The sequence below is a fragment of the Meles meles genome, chromosome 11, assembly GCF_922984935.1.
Source record: "Meles meles chromosome 11, mMelMel3.1 paternal haplotype, whole genome shotgun sequence".
Taxonomy (NCBI): Eukaryota; Metazoa; Chordata; class Mammalia; order Carnivora; family Mustelidae; genus Meles; species Meles meles.
Genome location: NC_060076.1, coordinates 86,679,263 through 86,705,943, shown reverse-complemented (window position 1 = coordinate 86,705,943; position 26,681 = coordinate 86,679,263). Strand labels below are relative to the sequence as shown.

General features: G+C 41.8%; 1 protein-coding gene across 2 annotated transcripts in view; it reads right to left on the bottom strand.

Moving 5' to 3' along the window:
• TRPM3 (transient receptor potential cation channel subfamily M member 3) overlaps positions 1-26,681 on the bottom strand; it is a 495,097-nt gene that overhangs the window by 226,831 nt on the left and 241,585 nt on the right. For both annotated transcript variants that reach the window (XM_046022643.1, XM_046022644.1), the window contains exons 2-5: positions 24,669-24,748; positions 22,870-23,074; positions 9,702-9,915; positions 6,404-6,528 (exon numbers count right to left, since the gene is read on the bottom strand). In XM_046022643.1, the coding sequence (XP_045878599.1) occupies positions 6,404-6,528; positions 9,702-9,915; positions 22,870-23,074; positions 24,669-24,748 (624 nt within the window). The remainder of the gene's footprint in view (positions 1-6,403; positions 6,529-9,701; positions 9,916-22,869; positions 23,075-24,668; positions 24,749-26,681) is intronic.

The following is a 26,681-nucleotide window of genomic DNA, read 5'->3' as shown; positions in this document are numbered from 1 at the left end:
TGCCACTACTGAGAGTTAAGGGACCACTTGTGGTGTGCTGAGATGCACTAAGCTCAACGAAAGTGTTGCCATTATGATTATTGTTGTTGTTATTTATTATATTATTTCAGTAACAAATGATAAAACCTCCAGGCTGAAACTTCAATATCCTGCCATCAATCCTCTGCATACATACTCTTTCCTCTTCTCCTTCAGTTGTAAGGATGCAGATGGTTCCTCTCCCCTCTAGATCTAGATCTGGACCCCATCTCCTCAGGGCCACTCTAGGATTTATTTCATCAATTCTATTCTTCCTATCCCTATTTTCCCCCCTAACATCAACACAGAAACAAACTCAAGTCCTTCCCTTCTTGAAAAAAATCTCCCAAATTACGGCTCCCTTCAGCTACTCACTTCTTATCACAGCCAAATTTCTAAAAGGCTGGTTTCTACTGCCATCTCTACTTTTTCACTTCTCCCCCTTCAACCCCTTGTGACCTGCCCCTTCATCATTCTGAGACTGTTCTGATTAGTGATGCCAATAGTATCTGTCTTGATAAACAGAACGAACACGTCCAAGTCCTCCTCCTCCTCTGTCTCTCTGTTGTACCGGGCACTGCCCTTCACCCCATCCTTCTGAAACACACTGTTCCCTTCGTTTCCACAACACTCTCTGGTTTTGTTTCTACCTCTTGGCCCTTTTCTGGTCTTCTCTGCAGGCTGTTTTCCCTCTGCTTAACCATTAAATATTAGATGCCATCAGGATCCAGGTATAGACCCTCCTTTCCCTCACTCCACACACATTCCCTTGGTGATCCCATCCACGACAATGGCTTTCATTGTCATCTATATGCAGAGGTCCCTCGAGTCTGAATAAATAGCCAGATCTTACTCCTGAGACTCCACCTCAAAAACTTACTGTCCTGCTGGACACTTTTGATACAGACCTCTCAAAGCAACTTTGAAATGAACACATCCAAATCCAAACTCAATACCATCTTACATTGAAACTGCATTCCCTATGTCACTGAATGCAGCCCGGCATTGGAATGTGGTCGAGGGTTAGCTAGAGTTGGCTCTTGTAAGACTCTCAGAGACCTGGGTGAGTCTCCTTATCTTTGAACTTCTCCTCTCACATCCTCTGGAAACATCTTATGTCACCTAGACATGGAAGTCCAATAAAGTCCACACGAGCACCGTTACATGGAAGTTCTCTGAGCTTACAGTATGAAGTCATATTTGGCCTGCTTTAGAAATAGGTGACAAATACACTGAGTTGATAACTATATGAGAATTATCAATCAGGTGTGTTATTAAACTCGATTTTTCATGGCTTGAAATATAAAGATGGCATTGAAAGAATACTTTCCAATTAAATATAAGAACTCTTAAAGGTTATAAAATTCTGAGAATAAATCTACGGTTTAGGGGAAAGTGTAAGATATCACTGACTGTCATGATAATTTAATAACCACATAAGCTCATGGGTTGGAAAGCTTCTCAAATATAATTTTCATCCTCAAGTGAAAATGAAAAGTGTTTTTTCTTATGATCATGTCTGGATTTTTAATTTGGCATGTATTTTGCTAGTCTAGATTTGGGAAAAGACAAATTATAAAGGTTTCAGGAACTGCTCAATTACCTGAAATAATTCTGGTCAAACTGTTTTCCAAAGTAGGGAAACATAAGGCTACAATGAGTCTGTAAAAACTGTAATTCAATGGAAGTCCTTTCCTGACTTTACAATGGGGATACTTTCATCATCTATCCAGATCAAGATTCCCTAGGGACAAAGAAAAGGGTACTGGTCATTCTCATAGTCTTATTTTCTTAGTTCTATTTATAGGCATTAGGTATTTGCCAGTATCTCAACTAACAATAAAAAATCCTTAAATATTTTCTTCTATATTACTTGACATGCTACTAGATAAGCGTATGAGCTTTGGAGATAGTGCACCTTGGTTCTAGCCCTTATTTAGTTTCCTAAATACCTCATAATGCTAATATATGCAATCACAGGGAGCTTCCTCGACTAGGAGTTTGATAAATAGCAATTACTACTATTATGATTATGCTCATACAAGTTATATAAAGATAGAGCAAGGATTTTTATAGTCCACTTAGAAATGAAGGAATCAACTCTTACAGAGTTTTAAGTCACATGTTAGTACCTTTCATCCGTGCAAAGTAGTATATTAGTGGTTGGTAAAAAACAAAGACAACAATTTCATCTCTACTTTTGTGGAACTTTTACCTAAATGGGGGCAGAGGATCATTGTTAGAAGAATTACAATCAGGGATATGACATTATGGGTGAAGTTAGTCATGGAAGACATCTTGGTGGAACCAAGCCTTGCGCTCAGTTTGACTGAAGAGTAGATCATGGGTTGTAATAAAGGAATGGGCAGTAGGAATCATATGGAGAAATCACAGAGGAGTATTAAAACTAGACATCTGAACTATATTTATTTTCACGTTTCACGGCAGAGCAAAAATTATTACCATCTCAGTATTCATAACATTATTTCTCATGAAATTCTGTTGTTTTGATCTAGTAACTGGAGGTCTGATTAAACAGAGTAGAAGAGATTTAAATTTAAAGAACCACGGCTAGTTCATGACTCATTTGGGTGGATCATGCATCTCTCAAAGGGGTTACAGAAAAGCCTGTTCTCATTCCCTTCTTCTTTGTCCCCATATCCAACATGAAGCTTCACCATTCACCTCCCACCTTGAGTTGCTACATAAGAAAGCAGTTTTGTATTTTGATGCTTGATTAAAAAATGCTTTCATTATAGTTACTAAAGTAGGATCAAGCTTGGGAATGTACATGGAGATAAAATTGTGTTAAAGTTGTCAACTAGGTAAGAGGTATCATTTCATTTTTTTTCTATAACATTAATTTTCCTTGTAGCCTGAATTTCATCGTGCCCAGTCTTTCTTCATCGGCATTTCCTGAGCACCTGCTACACATGTGGCTCTAAGTTGAGCTCTGAGAAGCCAAAGATACATGCCCAATATTTTTAAAGTCTCAGCTGAAGTCTGGCTAAGAGATAAGACTGGAAAGGAGGTAGGTGCTTCAGAATATCTGGAAGCAGACCCAAGGGAAAATTAACTCTTTTTTTTTTTTTTTTTTTTTTTATGTGTAGGACTAGTCTTTGCCTTTATAGTGCCATTCCAAAGGGACAATCCATGCTAGGAAGGATAGTAACTGCTGTGTCTACCACTTCTACCGATAAAATAACTATAGAACTACTTGATTGTTTGGCTTCTGAAAGTGCCCATTGGAGAGTCATCCCCACAGAAATAAAAGGATCTTTATATTCTATCTGCTTGGAAATAAATCTACTGTAATAAAATATTAGGCATAAGAAATGGAGCCTTTCTTTTACCCTTACATTTTTATTTCCATGTAAGTTTCTTCGATTTCCCTTGACATTTATTTTGTGCTGCTTCAACCTTATTCTGGAATACGGCCATAGACCAGAGCAAAAATACAATTACTTTTTTTTAAATAAATGAATTCCGATAGAATTCTAAAGTGCTGAAGAGCTTTAATAATACGTTAGTTTTTTTCTCTGCTACCTCATGTCGGATGCTCTCAGGTTTATTTTCTTGATGCTTATTACTGTAAGTTTGACTATATAAAATGGACGGAAAAGGACAGACGGCACTAAATGAGGCTAGCTATGAAAATTCGTGTAACTACTTAAGAAGTTCACCAGATAACACTTCTACTTCCATGGTTTTTAGGCGGACTCTCAAGAGTGACCACTAATCTTATATTCAAATATTTCTTTTTGTGACGACATAGCACCACATTCACCACATTCACCACTATACATACCACTACGAGTTCACAGAGTGAACACATATAAAAATTTCCCTCAAACTATGCCCTAAATCCTGTACACCAAAAAACAACACTTTTGGTCCAAGTAATTTAGAATGTGAAGAACAAATTCCATTGCTCTACGGGAGCCTGGAAACCCTATGCACATTCCGACTCTTCGAGTTTGGTGGGGGACAGGGCTTTGAACCAGAGGGGTTGAAATTCAATAGCTCTTGGTCAAAGGTTTATCCAGAAAGTAAAATGCAACTGTTTTTCCTGTGCTTTTTATAATCTGTCAATGTCAATCCTTTCCTCGATGGTCTCTGCAGGTTCACCTGGCCCTTCGTGAGCCACGGTTTGCCTCTATTAGCCCTTGTGAGCGGGGAGAACGTCTGTGAACATTTTACTGAGCACGAGTGGCTCCTTCTGCCCTGTGCATGGGGATCAGGACTAAATTTTTTCATTGGGAAGTCAGGCAATGCAACTAAGACCCACTGGCATAGGCCTATGGAAGTTCCTATTGGCATAAAACTGGGAAGAAATATGGGTAGAAAGAAATTAAGAATAAAAAGGAGGAGCGCGAGAGCAGGTGAAATCAGAGGAAAGGAGCTCAAACTGGAGAGGAATCAGGGGTCATTCTTTCAACTCAGCAAGGCAAGGGAATGTAGCAGAAGCCCTGTCTGTCTGCACTCACACAGAATTTCCAAGACACACAAAATGACACAGAAAGGCAGTAGGTCAGCATTGTCTGCAAATGTTTAGGCAACTGAGGTCATTATTTGGTCACCCTATTTGAATAATGAAATCACCAGCTTCCATTCATTTATAGTTCATCTGAATAAGAAGGTTCCAAAGTGGTTCCCCCCACCGCCAAAAAAAAACAAAAACAAAAACAAAAAACAAACAAAAAAAAACCACCTAAATAATAGTAACTCAGGTTTACAATAGAGATCCTGAAGCCATGAACATTTAAAAACAACTTCTGAATCATCACAACATTTTTAAATAATTAAGTCGTTTGCTAATAAAATGCACTTATTCTAGTTCAACATCAACTTCAAAGCCAGCTCGGAATCTGAGGAAAGCATTAACCCAAGTATACTTCATCAAAGACTAATTCCACATACTCTAAAAAAAAAAAAAAAAAAATTAGCCATGCTTGTTTTTCCAGTCAGTTCTGTCTACATATCACTTTGGAAATTGCTGCTTGAGACAATCAAGTTGTGTGTGATATAAAACAGCCAGCAAATTCTAGTTAAGAGACTATTACACTGATAAAATTAATATCTCATTTCTTACCCCATGTTTTCTAGATAAATTAGTGTTTCTACAGGTGTAGCATTGATAAGGATGCTTCTTATCCACTTAAAGGTCCTGAAGGATTTAAAGAGTGTTTTATTGCATTTCATGATGTTTGATTTTTTTCTTACTCAAAGAATTTTGCCTTGTATTAAAAACTGCAGAGGCTGTGCTATATTAAAATAAGATGGTTTTGCTGTATTGCTATGCAATAGAAGGAGCAACTTAAGACCAGTTAATTCTCAAGCTCTCAGTTTTCGGTTCAGACAGACCTCATGGAACTTGGAAAAACCACTGAGCACATCTGTTACATCCTACGGTGTCTTGATCTGGAAGGGAAGAGTATATTAACCTTAAGCAAAGGTGCAATGATCCATAATTAATTATAAAAATTATGGGGAAAAAGCCGTGAGTAAAGTATGGCAATTACATATAGTTTAACTACAATTCCTATCCATTGGAATTTTGAGAAGTGTTTATATATAGGGGAAGAAGTCTGGTGGATCGTAGGAGAGAAAACCCTCCCAAGGAGGTTGGGAATAATCTGTAGGTGATAAACAAAACAAAACAAAGCAAAACAAAAGCAGGACTTAGAAGAAACAGAAGAAAGATGGTGACTCGGAAAAAACAAGTTCTCTCTGGCAAAAACTGACTGATCAGTCAGCGTGTGGCTCTGGACCTGAGAGAAGGAAAGAGAGGTCAGCAGCTTTCTGAGTTTGGTCAAAAGCTTCTGAGGAATTTCTGAGTGGGAAATCAAGAATGCAACTGTGCCTGCTCCTTACCCAAGCATTCAGCACATGAAAGGCCAACTGAGGAAACCACAGCTTGAATGGAAAGAATCTTCTCCTGTAGCTTTCCTGAGCTAGCTGAAGGGCACTCAATAAGGAGACTTGGGAGACTTGGGGGCGTGAAGGTCCCCATGTAATGTGGCAGTCGATGAGCTCATGTTGCTTGATGTGACCTGGTGTTCATTAATCTCAATCGAACTGTGCCAACAGCACTCACAAGATTTGATGGGTGAGGAAAGACTGTCACTTGATTCAAACCAAGAGGGTAGTTCCTAAGTCTTACTTAGGATCTTTCTGATCATAAGAACTGAGGTTGGAGTTTATATAGGTAGATTTTGGAAAATACATGGCCTTCCAATAAATTATTCCTCACATGAATTCCTTTTTGGGAGGTGGGGACCAAAAGACTATTATAATTTTGTGTATTCTGAGTTCTAATTTTATCTTACTCTTTCGATAGGCACTCTAGGAGAAGTCACAGACCGGGGCAGTTTCTAGGACTTACATCTCTTCCAATCAGGTCCTCCTGGTTTTCCACAATTCCCCAGGGGGCGATGCCTATGGTACATATCTTCCCTCGAGACTTGGATGCATGGTCCTTTAAGGCGTCTCCAACATGGCGAATAACACCTGAGAGGAAAAAGAACTAATTATTCTTTCTTTTAAAGCAATTATTCTCCATTGTTCTAAAGGAAATTGCGATAAATGTGTCTTATGAGTCTAAATGCATTGAATATAAAATTTTAACACATTTCTACACAGATGTTCAGAACAGAACATAAATTTGTGGCTCTGATGTCAGATATATTTGTGGGACGTTCATACGAACTCTAGACATGGGTTTCTCATTTGACTTTAAGTTCTTTTTTGCCTAAGGAAAAAACAATTTAAAAGCATCCAATGTCTTAAAAAACAAAACAAATATAATTCTTTAAACTTAGGGCTTTTTCTTGTACTGTAAGTATAATGGTATTAGTATGGCTGAGAACCGATACCATGAGCATATCCTCTCAAAAGCACCATACAGAATATTATACGAAATCTATGCTACAGTTTGTGTCTAAGTTAGAGTCATTCAAATAGAATAGCTACTTGGATCAGATTTTGTTAACCTTGATTTCATCTTCCTATTTACTGACACATCATGTGGAGACCCTACTTCGAAAGAAAACCTTGGCATATTCTTCCGAAAATTGATGTTGAAAATACAGCTTTTTAGCTTCATCATTCTAATTGTTTTCCCTCTTCTCTCGTAATGGCCTTCTCCAACACCGTGGCCTTCCTCGCCATAGTTAAAAGTGAAAAAATTCAGTTTACAAGATGGCAGGGAACCCATCTCTTGTATTTTAATGAAGATAAGCTGCATTGAAAGAAGACGCAATTTCTAATCTATTAACCTCCTTCTCAAATCATTTTTATAGAAGATGTAAATTATATTCTCTAAGGAAAGTTGTGTCCACTTATCTCAATTCTACCCATTCCTCAAGGAAAAATTCACATGTAGTGCCATCTCCTACAGGAAATATGAGTTGGATTTGATTTTTCTCTCCCTTTGAGTAGGACTGCAGTTGGCATTTCTTGAATCGCTCGGTATGTTAGTAACATATTCTTCTGAGAGTCGCAATCACACACGAGGGTAAAACTCCCCGTGGGGCAGGCTGGGGCCGGTCAGCACCTTACTTCACCTTCACGTGTCTCAGGTGCTAGAACTGAGTAAGGGCTCCAACACTGCAGGGAACGGACAGAGCACACAGAACGCCCCAGGCAATTTCATCCCGGGAGAGGAGACACATGTGAATCATGTCATAAGAGCAAACAGAAAGACCCTCCTTTTTTTTTAAGATTTTATTTATTTATTTGGCAGAGAGAGAAAGAGATCACAAGTAGACAGAGAGGCAGGCAGAGAGAGGGGGAAGCAGCCTCCTTGCTGAGCAGAGAGCCCGATGCAGGGTTTGATCCCAGGACCCTGAGATCATGACCTGAACCGAAGGCAGAGGCTAAAACCACTGAGCTACCCAGGTGCCCCAAGACCCTACTTAAAAAAAAAAAAAAATCAAATAAAAGAGGGTAAATAGCATTAATCCATATTGAGCCATGCTGGCAGTGTCGATAAATAAGAATATCAATTTCACTCGGGAGCTTATCTAGGGATCTTCTAAGACAGAGTAATGGTGACCAAAAAAAAAAGCAAAGGAAAAGCAAATGCAAGAATTAAGCTGGGAATATCAGTGTTCATTTCCTCCCTGCTATTTATACGCAAAACTCCTTTCAGGGCCTATCAAGGACAAGTTTATCCTCATGGCCTGCCCTCAGTCAGCCACAATCCTACCATTGCCTCCTACCTAACCTGAGATGCCACCATTAGAACCCGACTTTGGGTACTGGACTGAGCAGTAGCCTGGGGTGAGGCAGAGATGAACTATTTGGTTTACAGTATTCACGCTATAACTTTTTCTTTTGATACTGGGAGCATCTCATGAAAGAAAAAAAAGTAATAAAGGACGTTCCGCGTTCCCAGAAACAGAAGATTGTTAAGAGTTTCTTTTGAACTTTCAGAAACCTTGTAGTGGGTCTGCAGTGAGGGGCAGGGACGCCAGGAGGGCAAAAGGTTGAATGATCACGCGTGAATGAGGCCGCGACACGGAATGAAAGCTGGCGCCTAAAGGCTTAACAGCCACTGAGAGATGATTGCTCTGTGGGTATTTGATGACTACCAAATAAACAGTACTGACTGGGCAGGTCACTGTAAGACCAGGTCGGACTGAGTCAGGAATTCACCAAACAGTGATGAGTGTGGGCCGTGAGCAGCATCCCTCGCGGAAATGTGCCTGTGCAGTCACAGGCTGGATGTTCATAAATTCTAGGTATCGGGGAGAATTCCAAGCATGGGGGTTGCTGCAATATTTCCCAAATTGCACACAAATGAATAAACAGTACTGAGATAACCTCTTATCTAAAATTAGTTAGCCCAGGGTTATGCTGAATCTTCCCCAATTCCAAATGTGTGTGGGATGCCCAGACTTAGAGTCTTGAAACAAGTTTAAATGAACGTGCTTCAGTCTTCCTTGTGCATTTCCAATCGGCCCTTCTGACTCAGGCTGGGGGAAATACGGCAAAGCAATTTACAGGCATCCATTCCATTATCTGCTGCACATTAATAATGTGCTACATGTAAGCACTTAACTGTGAGCGGGCTTGTGAGAATTGATTTGACAGCCTACCTGCATCACAATGTAGAGAAACTAACCTGGCAGGAGAAAAAAAAAATATTTGGAAATCAGAGCGTGATGTGTCTTCTATTGGGTATAGAGCTGATTTAATAAACTATTTTAAATAATAAACAAACAGTACTCCAGATTTTGCTGTCACAATTTATGTCCCAGATGTAACGGGCATTTTACAACCATGAAAGCTATTTGCACCTAGCTGAAAATCGCTTCAAGATCAGATGCGAGCTTCCAATTTAGAGCAAAGGTTATTCTTTAAAAAAATTACCGGATACTTATCTGGCAACCTGAGGGATTGAAAGTATCCTGCGAAATTCCATTAGTCAGGTTTACAAATTCTGTGGAGTCGAGTATTAAATATCCCAACCTGTTTCCCAGGTGTAACTGATCCCTCGTGGTTGAGAACTGCCTGTGTGGTTATCAGGCTGGTCGAGGAGAGCAGAAGAAGAATCAGAGGCTAAAGGACCCGCCAGGATGAGAGAAGAGATGGGGGAATACACATATACTGAGCCTTAGGAGAAAATGCCAGCACCCCCGCGGCCTTAGCTTGCCCTTCCCTGTCCCACTTCCAGTTACCTGTGTTAACGCCTCCCGTGAAGATCCACGCTCCGGTGGTCATGGCCGCTTTGATGAGCCCCTTCCCGAAGACTTGCTTGAGTTTTGGCTGGAGTTCGAAGTTCTGCAGGCCCCCGTGCACGGAGATGAGAAGCTTGGGAAGCTCCAGCTGCCATTCCTTGGTCATCAGGTGCAGAAGGAGATCAGGTTTTGTATCGAAGGACACTCGCACGTACTGGAAGAAGAAGGGCCACCGGTTAGGGAGACAGGGCAGGGCTGCCTGGGTTGGACTGGGGGGGTGGGGGTGGGGGGGTTGTTGCTTAGCTTTCTGATTGCAACACCGTGTCCAGTACTTGAAGAAAACCTCGCATATGAAATCCGACTTTTGAAAAAAGGCAAATCATTTTCTTCACCAAGAGAGTCCTTGTTTGATGAAGCGATCCATCACTTTTAAAGGTTTTCTTGAAATTGTGATTTATTACGAACTTTAAAATGGTTCAGTGTTCTAAAAGTTACATTTCTAAAATGTAACTTTCCCCAGTGACACCGACTGGGCCTAGACATCACTGGTTTCTGTGACCCTGGTAGTCTGAGCGGTTTGGAAACATTCTGCAGTTCTACCTACTGTAAGGAGAATTTTAAAACATGGTAACAGCTGATCACATTTATTTAATCTATAATACTGCACACTAAATATTTCTTCTTTTTAAAAGATTTTGTTTATTTATTTGGCAGAGAGAGATCACAAGTAGGCAGAGAAGCAGGCAGAGAAGGGGGGGAAGCAGGCTCCCCACTGAGCAGACGCCCGATGCGGGGCTCGATCCCAGCACCCTGGGATCATGACTTGAGCCGAAAGCAGAGGTTTAACTCATTGAGCCACCCAGGTGCCCCTGCACACTAAATATTTCTTAAAGAAGACAAGTGACAAAAGGCATGCCAATCATTCTTATAGAATAATACAAAAAATTAAAGTATATATCAGGTTTCAAGGTATTAACAGATGCATCTAGAAATAAGTATACTAAGTATATGCAAATGAAATGCTACAAATACATACAAAGAGAAGCACGTATCTACGCACATACATACTCACTTAGGTCTCATTTTAATTATATAAAGACTTTTCCATTTAGGTGGAAACAACTGAAATATTGGGCAAATATATCTGAAAGCCTTCTGAAATGCATTGCTGAGCGGGCATGAAAAGGGCCAATATTCAGATTCCCAAACAAAGTAGAAGCTGGAACCTCAGGAGACAAGGAAGGACCAAAGCAGGCTTTGGACATGAGAGCTTCTCCTAAACCCTGGCAGATGTGGGAACCTGCTTTACCGGCTTTACGCAGTATGGACAAGTTTAACGGGGAAACCCCATGTAAACTGGGATACTTCAAAGGGCTCCATTCTCAAGTGTAAGGAAAACACAAGTGAGCAGAAGTTTGATGTACACAAGAGAGAAAGGAAGCCTGCCTGCTTCTACCTTGATTCTGAGTGGATGGGGAAAAATTTCCCCTCTGATTATTTATAAACCAGGGGGCCCTCACGAAGGCTTTGATCCACATTCACACTCTCAGTGTGGCTTGAAAAATACCAGAGTATTTGATTTTAAATGGATCTGGTTGGGTAATGGCTCCGGATACTCAGCAGAAACACATGCAAATCCCCTGTGGAGGAATAAGTCCTCAATCCAGAGCTTGGAGAGTATCCACAGGAAAATAAACATTTCATAGTAAAGAAAAAAATAGAATCACATCTCACATAAGGAAATCCAGCAATATGCTGGAAAGACCGAAAGAAATAACAGGTAGCAGAATAAGACCCTCAAAGACACTGAAATATTCAGAAATTATAAAATAGCTATATATAATATGTTTGTATTAAAGAAATTTTATATTATTTATATATATGTTATATTTAATATGTTAAAAACACAAATGAGATTATTGAATGTATCAGTAAGGAACAACAGACTATAGGGAATGACCAATCCTTTTGAAAAAGAATCAAAAGCAACACTGAGAAATAAAAAAGTAATAATTTAAAGAAAAATACGATAGAAAAATTAAGCTACAGATTAGACACACTAATGATAGGTCCAGAGAAAATGACCAGAGGCAGCCTAGAGAGACAAAGGAATTAAAAACAGAAGCAAAACTGAAAACTTTGGAGGAGATGATATGTGTGCTAGATGGAACTAAAAGAAATAATGGGCAAGAAGCAATACTCAAAAAGACGCTGGCTGGCAATTTCTTAGAAATGTTGAATGATACAGAGTCTCAAATCCAGGAACGTCCATGAATCCCAAGCAGGATAAATTAAAAAAAAAAAAAAACAACAAAAACCACACAACTCAGAGACGCCTCACAGAGAACACCAAAGGGAGGGAAATTTAAAAAACCTTCAAAATCTTCTAGAAAATAAGACAAATCACCTACGAAGGAATCTTCTGTAAGAAAGAAGGTCTATTCCTCAACAGCAAAAATGGGTGCCACAAGCCAGTGTCTGCAATGTGCCAAGAGGAATTACCCATCAGTGTAAAATTCTTTATTCAGCGAAAATATCTTCCAAAGATGAGAGCAAATTATAGACATTTTCAGACTACCCAAACAGAATTTATCTCTAGCAGACGTCCCTGAAGGAAATTTTAAAATATATATAGCAGGGAGAAATTGCACGATCCCCAATGGATGATCTGGGACACAAGGAAGAATCACTAACGAAGAAATTAACAAATACGCAGCAAATCTAAAAAAAGCACTGGGTGTAGAATATAAAATGATGATACGGTCTAATTTACGGTGGGAAGGGCTAGAACTACAGCACATTGAATTGGGTGGAAGTTATCCACATGAAAGCATTCTCAAGTCTGTATGCTGTGTGGGAGAGGAGAGAAAGGTACTGATTAACTTTGGGATTTGTCAAGTATTAATGTTGAAGTAGCACAACCACAGAAAAACCGAACGACGTGTAATCGTGCACACATACGCTTTTGGATGTACACACAAATGAGCTTATGCAGGAGGTGACCATTTATTGCAATATTTTTGGATCTAGGAGACCCCGTGGTTGCAAAACCCTCAGAAATTATGTCAATTCTTTTGTTAAAATGCATTTTAAATAGATTTAGCTGGACTGTGAGGCCGCATCGCAGAAAAAATGAGCGCAGCCTGACAACATAAACTGTATCATCAAGAAATGCCAAAGACTAACGTTTCCTACATACACAGACCAGAAATCTAAAGAGGTATTGGAATTAATAAGCTAATTCTCTATTAAATTAATCTACGTAGCAACAATCAATTCCAGAATGGAAAGGGTCAGGGTCGGCAATTTTAGCTAAGTACATTATACCAACAGAATAATAGTAGAAGTGGCATCTTTTGTGCACAAACTTTCCTGCAGTGGGCAAGACCTTTCTGATACACATCCACAGAAGTTTTCAATAACGATGTGCGTTTTCATGCCACGCAAAGAGCTTTGGGGTGAAGAGTGGGCATAGCGGCCGTAGAAGCAAGTACAGTATTTCTTCAATAAAGGCTATGCTATCATCTCTATTGTATTTATGAACTCGCTGAGTGACCCTAAGGAAAACCTTGGATAATAGATGCTATAAGATGAAAGAATAAAATCTTTTCTTCACCTGAATACCGCATCTACGCCATTTGAGTAGTTAAAATTCGGCGGCCCTGCTGAATTGAATTTATGTCATGTTGACTCATTCTAAAAAGGGGTATTTAGTGAAATAAATTAGGACTGGGACTCCCAAGGCTTCCAAATCATACAAACCCAAAATGCTTAGTGTAGGAGATGGTTGAAAAAAAAAATGCTTTCTAAGTTACTGTTCTCTCCTTTACCCTCTTCTGCCTTCAAAAAAGAAAAAAGAACCCAGGAAAGTGATCAAAAAGAAAAAAAATAAAACAACAAAAGAAACCTACTGAATTTGTTAAAATTCCTTTTGAAGCAGCCTAATCTTTTTCCTAGTTAAGAGAAGCTTGCTTGTGATCACAGAAGTCTTGTTACTCTGAGTGCTTTACTAGGGATTGAATGACCTTGGATCACCTTGTCCCCAGCTCTGTCTTATAGATGGGGAAACAGAGGCACTTGCTGTCCAGTCTGTGTAAGGTCACACTGCTGGTAGACCTTCTTCATATATTTTTTTTTCTGCTCTCAATTTCTTAATTCTACTAAGAACCACCCCTCCCAAACCCCAAACCAAGACCTTTTTGTATTTACTGTGCCCCAGCTTATATATTATGATTCCCCCCAGTAATGAGGAGGTTGGTATCATCCACATTTCACTGCTGGGGGACAGAAACGATCCATCAGGTTCTCAAGTTCAACTGACAGTTCGTGGTGATGACAGGGTCCATAGCCCAGGTTTGCTGACTCTAGAGTCCTTGCTCTTGACTTCAAACTAAAAATGCCCCTCCCTTCTTCTCCTTTTCTTTCGCCTAGAAGCAGTCTCAAAGTTCTAATGATGCAGCAGCCTCCAACAGGCTTCTCAACCCCATGCCCTCACCAAGACCTCAACAGAGTTCTTTCTCCAGCTCCTTTTTGATCCCACTGTTTCTCAGTCCAAAGTGCTACAGTGTATGTAAACTCTCCTGCTGCCTGTCCTGGTCCTCTCCACTTTGGCCTGATCCCACCTAGAGGTGTTTCCCCACTTCTCTCTGCATTTGGCTAGTGCTGTTCCCTAAGTCCTAGAATACCCAATTCACCCCTATCTTGTGTACAGAAATCATTCTCCTCCATCAAAGGCTTCACCTGACTTTCCCTGAGAATGCAAGCTCTTATCCATGCAGCGTATCTCTCCACCCAACCCAACTGGATTTTTTTTTCCCGGTTGTTTCTTGCACTTGTCCGTTTTATCTGCCCAGGTTGCAAGATATTTGAGGGCAGGGACCATGTTGACCTGACCGTGATTGATTGATTGATTGATTGATTTGACAGACAGAGATTTCAAGTAGGCAGAGAGGTAGGCAGAGAGAGAGAGGAGGAAGCAGGCTCCCTGCTGAGCAGAGAACCCGATGCGGGGCTCGATCCCAGGATCCTGGGATCATGACCTGAGCCGAAGGCAGACGCTTTAACCCACTGAGCCACCCAGGCGCCCCTGACCGTGATTTTCGATAAAACTTTCATATTGGCTATGAAGTAGTCAATCTTAGAAATGGAAGGGAACTTAGAAGTATCTTAGCAATCATGGGAACTATAAATCATTGGGTTCAATTCTTCTGCTTTACAGGGAAGGACAGTGAGAGCCAGAGAAAGTGAGTGGCTGGGACCTCCGAGCTAGCTAATAATCAACCACTCATCTAGTTCATGATTAAAACCAATGCTGCTGCAGAAACTCTCGGTGGAGCTGTGCCTCTCAGAATTTAATGCGCACAACTCTCCCGGGGACCCTGTCAAAAATAGAGCTTCTGGTCCGGTAGGGCTGGGGTGGGGCCTGTGGTTTGGCATTTCTGACTAGCTTCCCAGGGACCACCCGAGAAGGAAGGATTACAACTCTTCCTCAGACCAAATATTCTAAGTGGTGTTTTGTGTTTCTCATTGTGCCAAAGGATAGAAAGATCACTCAATATTTTACATGAAACTCAGTGAGGGAAACGGGAGAGATACCGAAGGAATTACTCAGGTGACAATAAATAAGAAAACACAGCTATTTTCAGTGACCCAAATGACCGCCAATGACCTAATCCCCTGGAGAATAAGAGGCAGGATTTCTTTTTAAAGGAAGAATTTAAAGGAATCCATTAATCGTTTTTGTTATTGTCATGGTTTAGTAACTCCAATGATTTGGGGGGTAAGAGGCTAATTAAGACAAACGGATAAAATGATACTTAACGATGATCTGAAGATGTCAATTTTTAAAATTATGATTTTACACCCATAAAAAGCAGGTTAGTCAGGAACTCTCCAGGAGCTTATAATAGCTAACTCATGTGCCAAATCAGCAGCTTCAAGGTCATAAATGGTTGTCCCCAGAGCAATTAATAAGTGGTCAATGTGACTGGAAATTTGGAGCTATTTTGGTTGTCAAGATAAGCAGTTTTGACTGTCCACCTGTGAGCTCATTGACTGCTAAGGGATCACCTTACAAATAACAAGAAACCTTCCTGATGTGGATACTACATTTTGTCACCTGGGCGGTACTCTGATACAGCGAGGCGTGCTTCCATTTATGGATTTTCTAATCACGAGCAGCATCACACTATCATCAGGTATGGGCACTGTAAGTCATTTGGCCAATTTGCACACCTTCGCTTGTGAAATGGGGGTGATCCCGACCACCTCACAGGACACCGTGAGGACTAAATTGTGGAAAATGACCAGTATGGTAGAAAAACCAATACGTACCAATACATGAAAACTGAATGAAGGCTACACTCACCTTATAAATGGCTTCTGCCTACAACAAATACGTTGCCTTTAACTCTTCAGCAGATGGGTTAAAGGAGCAATTTGTTTCTCGGTTCTGAGTTACCTAGAGGAGTGACTGGTGCAGGTTTTATCTACATGAAAGTACCTGTCAAGAGCAAAAATGCTACTTTTGCCCTGGGCTGCCTAGCCCCTCCTTCGCCCACATGCCCTTAGTCGCTCATTGTATCATTTCTAGAGATAAACGGAGCTCAAATAAGTTGCCCAGGCCTAGAATAATCTCCTTTTCTTTTCTATCATTAGCACCCCTGCCTGTAGCAGGAAGCCTGTGTGATGAGCTAATGACATCCAGATAGCACTTCGAGAAATTTCTATATAAAATAGGAGTTTGCTCTGGTTGAAATTGTCCTATTGGATCTGTTCTTAGGTGCTCTGGGGGCATATAGTGTGATTTTCACAAAGAACACACATTTTGAGTTCCGAACCACAAACTCATGAATTAAATTTTGTGAGACTTTGAGAGAAAACTAGGGGTTTCTTTTGCTCCAGGGGCACAGGGCTTTGGTAGCTGAAGCCTGAGTTTTTATTCTGCCTGATGCTAAAGGTCTTTCTGGGTAGCAGGTGACTTCACAGAAGTTTTTTCTAAAGCTACTCTTCCCGCCAAGTCAGTAGAAATGTCACTATTCACTCATCAGAACAGGACTTGACTTTACCCGCGGCCTCACTCTGTACTACACTTGGAGGTCACAGGTGCGTCAGAGACCAGACAATATGGTTCTGCCTTTGTAACACCCAGGGTGGGCAAAGAAAGGCTGGTGTGCGTGTGTGTGTGCGCCCATGCATGTGTGTGAGGGATCGCCATTACAACTTAGAACAGCCTGGGGTTGTTTAATTAAAATATAATTAAAAATTCTGGACTGGATTGGAATTCTGAACTGGAGAGTTGGTGGGATAATTTGGCTGTGATGACGAATGAGTCACCTCTGCAGGCCTCAATTTTGACCCCGGTAACATTGCACGGCTTTTTAAATGAAAATTCTAAAAGAACTGCAGAATGATAAATCTGGAGTAAATCCTGGAAACGGTAAATTCTCTTCCTGGTCCTGTGACGCCATCTTTAATTCGGGAAATTATCCATTGGGGTTGGTCCGTAGTGCTTGCTTGGACGAGTGGTAAGACCACTGCGAACTATCTGAACACTTATTTTGAATGCTTTTCTTCCAAGGCTGTAGGGGGACATTTGGCCCATTTTCCTTTCTTTTGAGAAATGTGATAAGCATCATTTCATTTTTTTAATTCTTTGTAGCCACATCTTTAAATGAGCACATTTCACTGAAGCTGTGGCCAAGGACGACGCGTCGGGTCAGACTGCTAGATGATTTTGCTGACACCAGCTTCCTAAGCCCCTGGAGCTGTGAGTTTTGCAGCAAGAGTTTCACACGGATGGTGGTTCCGTGTATGTGAAAGCTCCCTAGAAGGAAAACACTCGGAGAGCAGATGTGTGGTGTCACTGGTTATCACATTCCCAGTGTGTCAACCCACAAAACGTTGGAAGTGAAAAATGCCGCTGGAATTTAGTCTACATTGTTTTTGTGATTCCTCAGTGTTAAATACCAGGTACGTCCAGGTGATAGCTGCTGGCTGAGAAGTCAGAGCCAAAGGTTTAGAAATATCAAACTCCACTGAACATATAAATAGGTCAGAGTAAGGGTACTCTCTATATTTTCTGCCAGAATTATTTAGCATAAAATTTTCTAGAGGCAAAGAGATGGGAATCTTTTAAAGGCAAGATGTGTTTCCTGCAGGAGGGTTGGTTCTTTCCTTCCTTTCCTATAGGTCTATGATTGGATCCAGAAGTTTCAGTGACATATTCTAGTTTTAATCTCTGTTTCAGACAGCCCTCCCAAAGGTACTGTAAATTCAGTAGCCTAAAGATTAAAAGGTAGAAAGTAGAAATCAATGGAACAAACACCAAACCCCTCAAATACCTTACCACGCTTATGGAAAGCTGCCTAGTTAGCCAACGTCTAATGATTAATTGTTTTGTTCGGTGAAATGGATTTCATTTAATTTCCTATTTGGTATGTGTCAGTCAGTGATGAGTCCCAGATTAAATTGGCATAATTCAAAAACAGACAATTAAAAAAAATCAAATTCCATCCCAAAACGTTTGAAGAGCGTACGATCATAGATGACGTTAATTGATCTGCCCTCTAGAAGTCTTTTGCCCACTTTGCCAATGGACTCCCCACCCCCGGAAACATCCTCCCACCCCAGTCCTCCCACCGGCCATGCTCAGAGAATGAGGCTTTCACTCGAGCGGACTCAACAGTTAGAGCTTTAAGTGTGACAATGAGACAGAGGAACAATTACCTAAATTATAATAAAAACTGTAATCAGGGGGCTCAACCTGATCTAATAAACAGTGAATAGCAAGGGAAAACCTGAAGATAATTATGTGAACGACTTGAGAGGTTTAAATACAAGCCCTTAATTAGGTTCTACTTACCTGGTCCACAAGTCAGCTCAGCATTCATTGGAAGAGACGATTAGTAGCAAAGAAGATTCTGTACACTCGAGTCCCACCCTGCCCCGTTTTCTAAAGAACCTGCAGCCGTAGCCCCAGATAAAGAAGAGTCTTTGAGAGAGGGAGGGCCGGACGTCTGCTGTGGGGCCGCATCTCTCTAAGTCAGTTTTAAAAGGTTACCGAGAACTCATTCTACTAAGACAAGGTCTAACCCAGAGCTTTAGTATCTGATCATCTTCTTCCTTGGTCCTCATATTCTCACGTTTAGGAGGCGACTGCATGAACTGCCGGGTCCCCCAGTAGCCCAGGAATGGCATTTGGGGCATGCAGTTTGGTAGGGCCTGGCTCGGTGCCGAGAACAGAAGGGAGTGAGGATCCCTCACCCACTGTCAGCTGTGGGGGTGTCTCCTGCCTGGGTCCAGATTTCTCTGTGAAGCGAGCGGGATGCTGGATCCAGGGCTATCGCAAGTTCCCAGGCTTGTCAAGCCTGGGGATTGAGGACAGGACACCACAAAGTGCTGGGAAAAGCTTGGAAAATGGTCCCATTAACCTAGGATGTAATTTTACAAAGACCTCCTCCTGCTCGTAGCTTTTGAGTTTAATTAACCTCATCAAATAACGGTAATTTTCTAATTCTACTGCAAAGTTTTCAAAACCCTTACAAGAGAGCTAGAATAGAATAGTAATTAGCTTCCCTTCAAAACATGTCTTATAGTCAATACCAAGCACACAGGACAGAGAAGACACAGAACTGACGGCAAGTCCAGAGAGGCCCCAGTTCAAGAATTATCTATGTCATTGAATAACCGAGTAACTCTTGGAAAAGAATTTAACTTCTCTGGGCTCTGGTCGCCTCGTCTATGAAACAGGTGGAGAGGGTGAGATTACTTAGTACTTTGTAAGTCCGGCTGAATAGAATAAGCTGGCTAATTTTTAAAAATGCTTCAAATTCTCAGGTTCCAACCCAGACCATTGAGGGCGATTCTCGGCCACGGGCATCTGTAGTAGCCCAAGGTCATTGCGATCGTCCAAGCATAGAACCACCGTATCAATCTCTCCAGCGTTTTTGGTGACTGAAGCTCTGGGACGTCATGCTGTACTTCAGGGGAAGCCACATCGACATAATGTTTCCGAGCAGATATGGTTTCTCTATGGCCCACCACATTTTAATAAAGATTCTCTTTTCTCCAACTGAACCTTCTACCAAACTCCGGTGGATTCTACCTCACAACGTGTCCAGACCACAATGGCACTTTGAAGACCCAAATGCCTCATTTTGGGCTGTCTTGAAGATAAAAATTAATGTTATATGTATAATTTAAAAAAAAATGCAAAATTGATCTGCCCTCTAGAAGTTTTTTGCCCACTTTGCTAAAAATCATCTCAACTTTCAAATATTCTTGTCTGGAACATGGATCAAAGACATCAAGTTAGCTGACCTGTTTCCCTTCAACCATGGTGAACACTTAGCCACGCCTTCCCCATCTGAAGACTGACTGACATTCTTTAACAGACAGTAGTTGCTGATTTTTCCCTTTGTCCAAACTGCATGCCAGTTCGTTGGAGAGGACAGGAAGTAAGGGAGGCCCGCGTTCGCACAAAACCACCATCCTGCCGGACAAAGCCAGACATCTGACCTGCTGTCAGCCCCGCCCCTTGGTCTAGACAGGAGAATCAGAATAACTCGAGGCCGGGTATTCAAAGTGGACAAAATGTTCATTGTCTCTGGGTAGGAGCAACTCTCACTGACTAAATATTTGGTTGTACGAAAAGAAAAAAAAGAAGAAGAAGAAGAAGAAAGAAAACTGGCCCTCGTTTGGCTGATAAGACTCTAAAAGAAAGGTTTCTCCTCATGGAGTCTGCTAGGAGACCATCAAGGACATGAAGACCTAATCTGAGGGCCAGCTTCATGGTCACACTGCTCAGAAAGGCAGTGCTTAGTCTAATGCTCTGCACCTGCTGTCTTGAGGTCCTTAACAGTTTTATCCTTGAATCTGTGTTTTGCACGTGAAGTCGGATGGGACGGGAGAGCATGTGCAGAGGGCTTGGGACCTCAGCTCACACGTGGTCCATGGTCCCACATCCCAACCCTTCCTGCTGCCTCCCTGGGACAAGGGATCTCAGTCACCCACTCCCACCTCCCATGTCCCTGCCGGTCCAGCCTTCCCATCCCAATGTCACCTGGGGCAGCAAAGGGGTTTGTGCTTCATCACTGACTGGGACCTGAGTGCCCCTGAGGATAGGGGTAGGGTTGGGTGTATTCCCTGTAGCATTTAGGGACAGAGAAGGAAGTAGCTGTCCCCATCTTAGGCTGCCCAGGTCATAGTGTGTTTCCTAGGTGACTTGCTGGAAAATTTCACCCACACCAGATCCCGAGCAGGTCCCACGACAGAGACAGTCATTCCCTGGATCGTTGCCTGTCTACTGTGAGTTGGGGTTGTCAGCTGTGGGAATGGGGGATTGCTTTCCCTTCCCCAGCTGGGGGCCTACATTTTCATTTTACACGGGGATCTACAATCCTATACCTGACCTTTCCTGACCTGACGGCCGACAGATAGTTCTGGGTTTCACAGAGCTATGTGGGGTTTGGGGAGGGCTATGGGAGTTCAACATCATACATATTCACACTCCCAGAGCAGAGCAGAAGAGTTGCCTCTTCAAGTTTTTCTTCTACTGCCAAATGTCATAATATACACATATATCAGCTGTGCGGTGTGCGGCACAGAGCTCGTGGGCACCATTCAAGCGCCCTATGATGTCACTGGGTGGACCACTCCACGATGATCACCGTCCACTAAGCCACTTCCTCATCTGTGGCCTGTTCTCTCATGGGGAGGGGAGGGGGGCACTTCATTCTCAGCATTATCACAGTCTCATCTCCAGCTGAAAACTTTGGCCCCTCATGGATCCATTTCCATACCTTTCCTTTCTTTTCCTTTCTTTTTTTTTTCTTTCTTTCTTTTTGCAGCACTTTTCTCAAAGGATAAACTTAGATGGCTTTTAATTAATGCATGGGTCTAGAGGATCCCCAGTGTATATGGTTCAGTCTCATACTGGGAATGGGAACTGTGCTGAGCTGGGGATTTGAATGACTTTGTGTAGGGAAATACATCCCCTGGGTGGATGGGGACATTGCCAAATTTCCACTGCCCTTGGTTCTGTGGGGGCCAAGACTATCTACCTCCCCCCACAGGCCACCTTTTCCCCCAGGCCTTACTGGGGGGCTGCACATGGCATCCTTTTCTTCCCAATACATTGCTCAAAACTGTTCTTACTCTAATGTATAGCTCTGGACTGATTTTCTTAGGGAAAAACGATGAGAATAACTCAATCAGTCATTCATGGGAAACAAAATCCTGCAGGAGTAGGGGAATAGAGAGAAAGGGGAGGAGAGATGAGAGGGGAGAGAGGTGGCTTTTCCCCCATTTTTTGCCTGTGACTAGTGTGAAGTGACTTCCCTTGCATTTTGCAGTATGCTGCTCTAAGCAAAATTTCCTCTCCAAACTCGGAAATCTTCACGGTGTGCCTGAGAACAGCCACTGGTCCGCCCTCAACTAACGCTCTCTGTTGGAAGCAAGCTTGTTGAAATAGGGCATTTCTAGAATTTCCGAAAACATATGGTGTACTGTTCTGGAAAAAAATCTGTCGGCCAAGTAGGGAGAGGTTCATGATGAAAGCTGCAATTTAGAAGCGACAACTCTTAGAAGTAAAATTTGTATTATTTCCTAAAGCCTCTGTTCCAAACAAAACGCTTCTCATATGGAGCGCTTCTCCCGAGCTCATTATTGGACACAGCTGCTTGGAGCAAACGCACTCGCTTTAGATGGCAAGATTTCTGGTAGGACAGTCTGGGATGATCATTTCTACCTTGAACTGAAAGAAATGCTAGTTACCGACAGAACAAAACAGAAACCTAAAGGTAAGAATTTTTTTTTTTTTTTTAACCAAAGGAGACAGAAAAACATGCCCTAAGGGATGAGACCCAGAGAGTAACAGTATAAACAGTGGGTCACTGTAGAAAGCTACTTGTTACTATTATTTATAACAACAGTCACTGTGTCCAGTAACCATACTAATTATTTAAAAAATCCTGGGAGGGAGCTTTTCTTTCTCCCATTCTACGGAGGAGACCAGAGAGGCACAGGGCCAAGGTCATCAGAGCCCTCTGCCCAGCCGGGATCGGGCAGATGTGGGATCAAGCCCAAAGGCTACATTTCTGGTTCTTCTCCTCTCCTTCACGAGACATGAGGAAGAATTTGGGAAGCGACTGAATGGGTTTCTGATTACCATGGCTTTGTTGGAATGGCCACCTCCTTGGAACTCAATGGTCCCAAAAGCATCCGTCGGGCTGAGCTGTGTGTGCTTGCTGATGGACCACTTCTCGGACTGGATGTCATTTCGGGAGATGCGACTCTCATTTTTCTCATTCTGAAGAACGGAGATACTGGGAGTGAGGCCCACATGTTGGCCGATCAGACGCCCACAGCAACACCTGCAACAGAAGAGGTCAAGGTGAATCCCTTGTCCCTGCCATGATTGGAGCACACACTTAGGACGACCCGCAGGAGACATCGACAGACCGAAGCCAGCCAGTCAGCTCTCCGGCAGCTCCGGCAGAATCCCATGATGTGGCTGTATGAGGCAAATAGTGAACTCAGGATTTACTTGCCATATGAATTGTCTTTTCTGCCCCTCCTCATTTTCCTTTAGCTGGAGAAGCTATAACATGCCTCCCAGTCTTCTCCACCCCCCCCTCAGACCTGCCATATTGTTCAGGATCGGAACCTGCGAACAAAAGCCCTACAGATTTTTCTACCTTTCACTTCTCCCATCTATCAAATCTTGCATGAAAGCCACTGCACGGCTTTGAGGGGGGAATTTTAACATGCACATTTAAATAAGGACTCTCACTCAGACGTGAGACACAACCTAACTTGTCTTTCCCCAACTGACATTCACTGTCAAATGCCCAATTCTGGGAATAAAAACCTACAGCTGAAGTGTTCCCAAAGAAACAATGAAAATATTATTCACAAGATATTTTGATGTTAAACAAAATTCAATCTTCACATCATGGAAGCGGCCTTTATACTTTCCCACTGCCACTATTGAAACATTAGTAATAATACTGGTACATATCCTTCAGACTTGTACCACTATTACAACTGTTAGTAAAAATACTGACACATAGTTATCACTTATTAAATACTAATGATGATCACATTCATTTTTTGAATTAAATATTGCAGTTTAGAAGGTTAGGAAACATGCCCAAGGTTACACAGCTAGTCTATATGACGCTACAGACTGTATTTTAAATTGTGGGGTGCCTGGGTGGCTCAGTGGGTTAAAGCCTCTGCCTTCGGCTCAGGTCATGATCCCAGAGTCCTGGGATCGAGCATTGAGCATCGGGCTCTCTGCTCAGCAAGGAGCCTGCTTCCTCCTCTCTCTCTCTCTGCCTGCCTCTCTGCCTACTTGTGATCTCTGTCTGTCAAATAAATAAATAACATCTTTAAATCACTTGGTTACATTGTCTTTTCATAAAGGCATTTCTAGACATTCACATTTACTGCATCCCAAATGCTTCTTACCTCATATCTTTTAAGGCAAAATGAGGGAGGTAAGGAGAATACTAAAGGTAAGGTAAGTAGGATACTAAAAACATGCTCGGACAGAAATCTGCTGGTCAGCAGTCTAGTCAGTAATCTGCCAGGAGTCTTTTGTTTAAAAAGCTCTTTTTCATTATAGCAGAGAATGTTGGTACAAACTAAGCATTTTGATGAAATACTTAGAAAAAAAAATCAGTAACCACACTAAAAATACATATAACCCACTTATAGACGGTGATTAATTCTTTCCCAGTGGGGTATCTGTTATTTTGTACAGGCTCTCAGAGAATTAACCACAGGCATGGTATATGATGTGGGGTAATTACATAGAAGATTGTTATAGAGATGCCCAGCAAATATAAAAAATAAAAATCTTTGACATTGGTTCCCTTGCAATGGATAGTGATTACTATTGTAGTTCTGTTCCCATAATTGCTACTCTGTGTTCTCACTTCATTATAGAAACAGCAAGATTACCTATGGGGGTCTTTGGTGCTGGGTATGATGTGAACACATTCTCTTTTATAAAATGCTCTTTCTATCCAGGATTTCTGAGCCTGAAAAAAAAAAAGAAGAAGAAGAAGAAGAAAGGTGAACATAACCTTGACGTATTCTTGTTGGGGAAGCAAATTTTCACAACCATGTAATAGACTAGTATTTCATAAACCAAACCGAAATTGTGGTTACTTCACACATAAACGCTGCATATAACAAAATCAATTGCTGCCAGTACCTGTTGATTAGGTTAACCTGGTAACATCGAGTCCAAGAAAATGACCATAATAAAAAAAATGTTAGTGATGGAACCATATACAAATTCTTGATGATTTCTGAAGGCAGAGAATGCTATTTACGGAGGAAATGGAAAACACAGAGCTACGGTATGTTTATATCCCCATACATAACAAATATTCAGGGGTGGAAGGAAATGCATGTAAATCAGTATGAAGTTCTCATGGCTAACACTTCCATTCGATTTTCTTTGTGGAAAGAAAGAGAAACTGAGGTGCCTGGGGCATTCAGTCAGTTGAGTGTTCAGTTCTTGATTTTGGCTCAGGTCATGATCTCAGGGTCATGAGATCAAGCCCCACGTTGGGCTCTGATCTTGTTGAGGAATCTGCTTGAGATTCTCTCTCTCCCTCTGTCCCTCCCTCCACCTCTCCAAAAAGAAAGAAAGAGAGAGAGAGAGAGAGAAGTGGTAAGAGAATAACAAAATTCCAGAGCTCTAGTCCATCATGACGTTTTTTCAATGATCCTAATTAGCTGTGCTTAAGGAGGAAAAAAAGGAAATGGAAGCATAAGGAAGATAAATGTCTTCATCACAGTCCAGAACTTCACAGGTAATGCCTTTAGAAGGAAGGAAGATAGCACTTTTTCTTTTCCTTTCTTTTCTTTTTTAATTCCACATGGCTTTCAGCACAGGAAACACCGCTTCTTAGAATGGGCATTGTTGGGACTGTCCACCAGGAAAGTCCAGGCACTGAGACTGGGTTCCCAGAAGGATAAAGGAAGCTCCAGAAAACTATACCATCTTTGTTCCAAAGCACAGTGTCCATCCCACAACCCTTTTCAGTTTTTGAAAAAGTAGAAGAGTTTCCCCTGAGATCCTGTAAGCTACTCAGAAGATTCCTTTTCTAAGCATTTACGACGGAAGTTGTTAAACCATCGTGTAAAGTTATTTCCATATGGTATCATCTTTAACACAGTATCAGGGCTAAATTTATACTCTTGAATATACAGGGCTAAAGTGCAACTTTGTGGTTTATTTGGCCTCCGTGCCCACTGCTAACTGTTACAAGCCCCCATATGCTGGCTGTAATAGATACTGACTCTGCCAAGGACCCAAACATCTATATAAACTGTGTCAAGGTCTAGTTTGCTCTCAACCCTTAGTCTCCCATCTCTCTCCTTTCTCCTGATGGAGGCTAGGCAAGCATACAGCCCAGGAGGCAGGAGTTATCTCACATGACAAACAACATCGTAAAAGTAGCAACGTGGGGGATGCTTGCATTTCTCAATGTTTATGCACGGTCCACACAAAGTGGAGCACCCAGCCTGCCTCCGAGATCCCTGGGTCCAGGTGGCCCTCTGCACCCTCAAACCACAAAAAGTAACATTTGCAATTCTGTTTGTCAGCTGGGCATGAAGAAAGCCCCAGTGTCTCTTCACAAAGATTTTTCTTCTCAAATATTTAGGAAAAGCAAGTGGTTGCGTCTTTGCAACAGAAATGAGCCGCGCAGCGTAGATAACCAGGCTTTATCTTTGTGAAAAGCCTGTAAGTTAAACTATTCACAGGCTGTGATTTTTCCTAGACACTGAATACTTTCATTGATAACATCTCTTGGCAGAAAGATGGTAAAAATATTCCTCCCTGGACATTTGAAACCAACTTTCCCTACACCTCGGGGAGCAGGCAAGGTAGAATGCACTTTCTTTTCTTCTTTGTGGCCCACTTTGGCAAGAATTCAGAAGGATCTTTTGAAGAAGCAT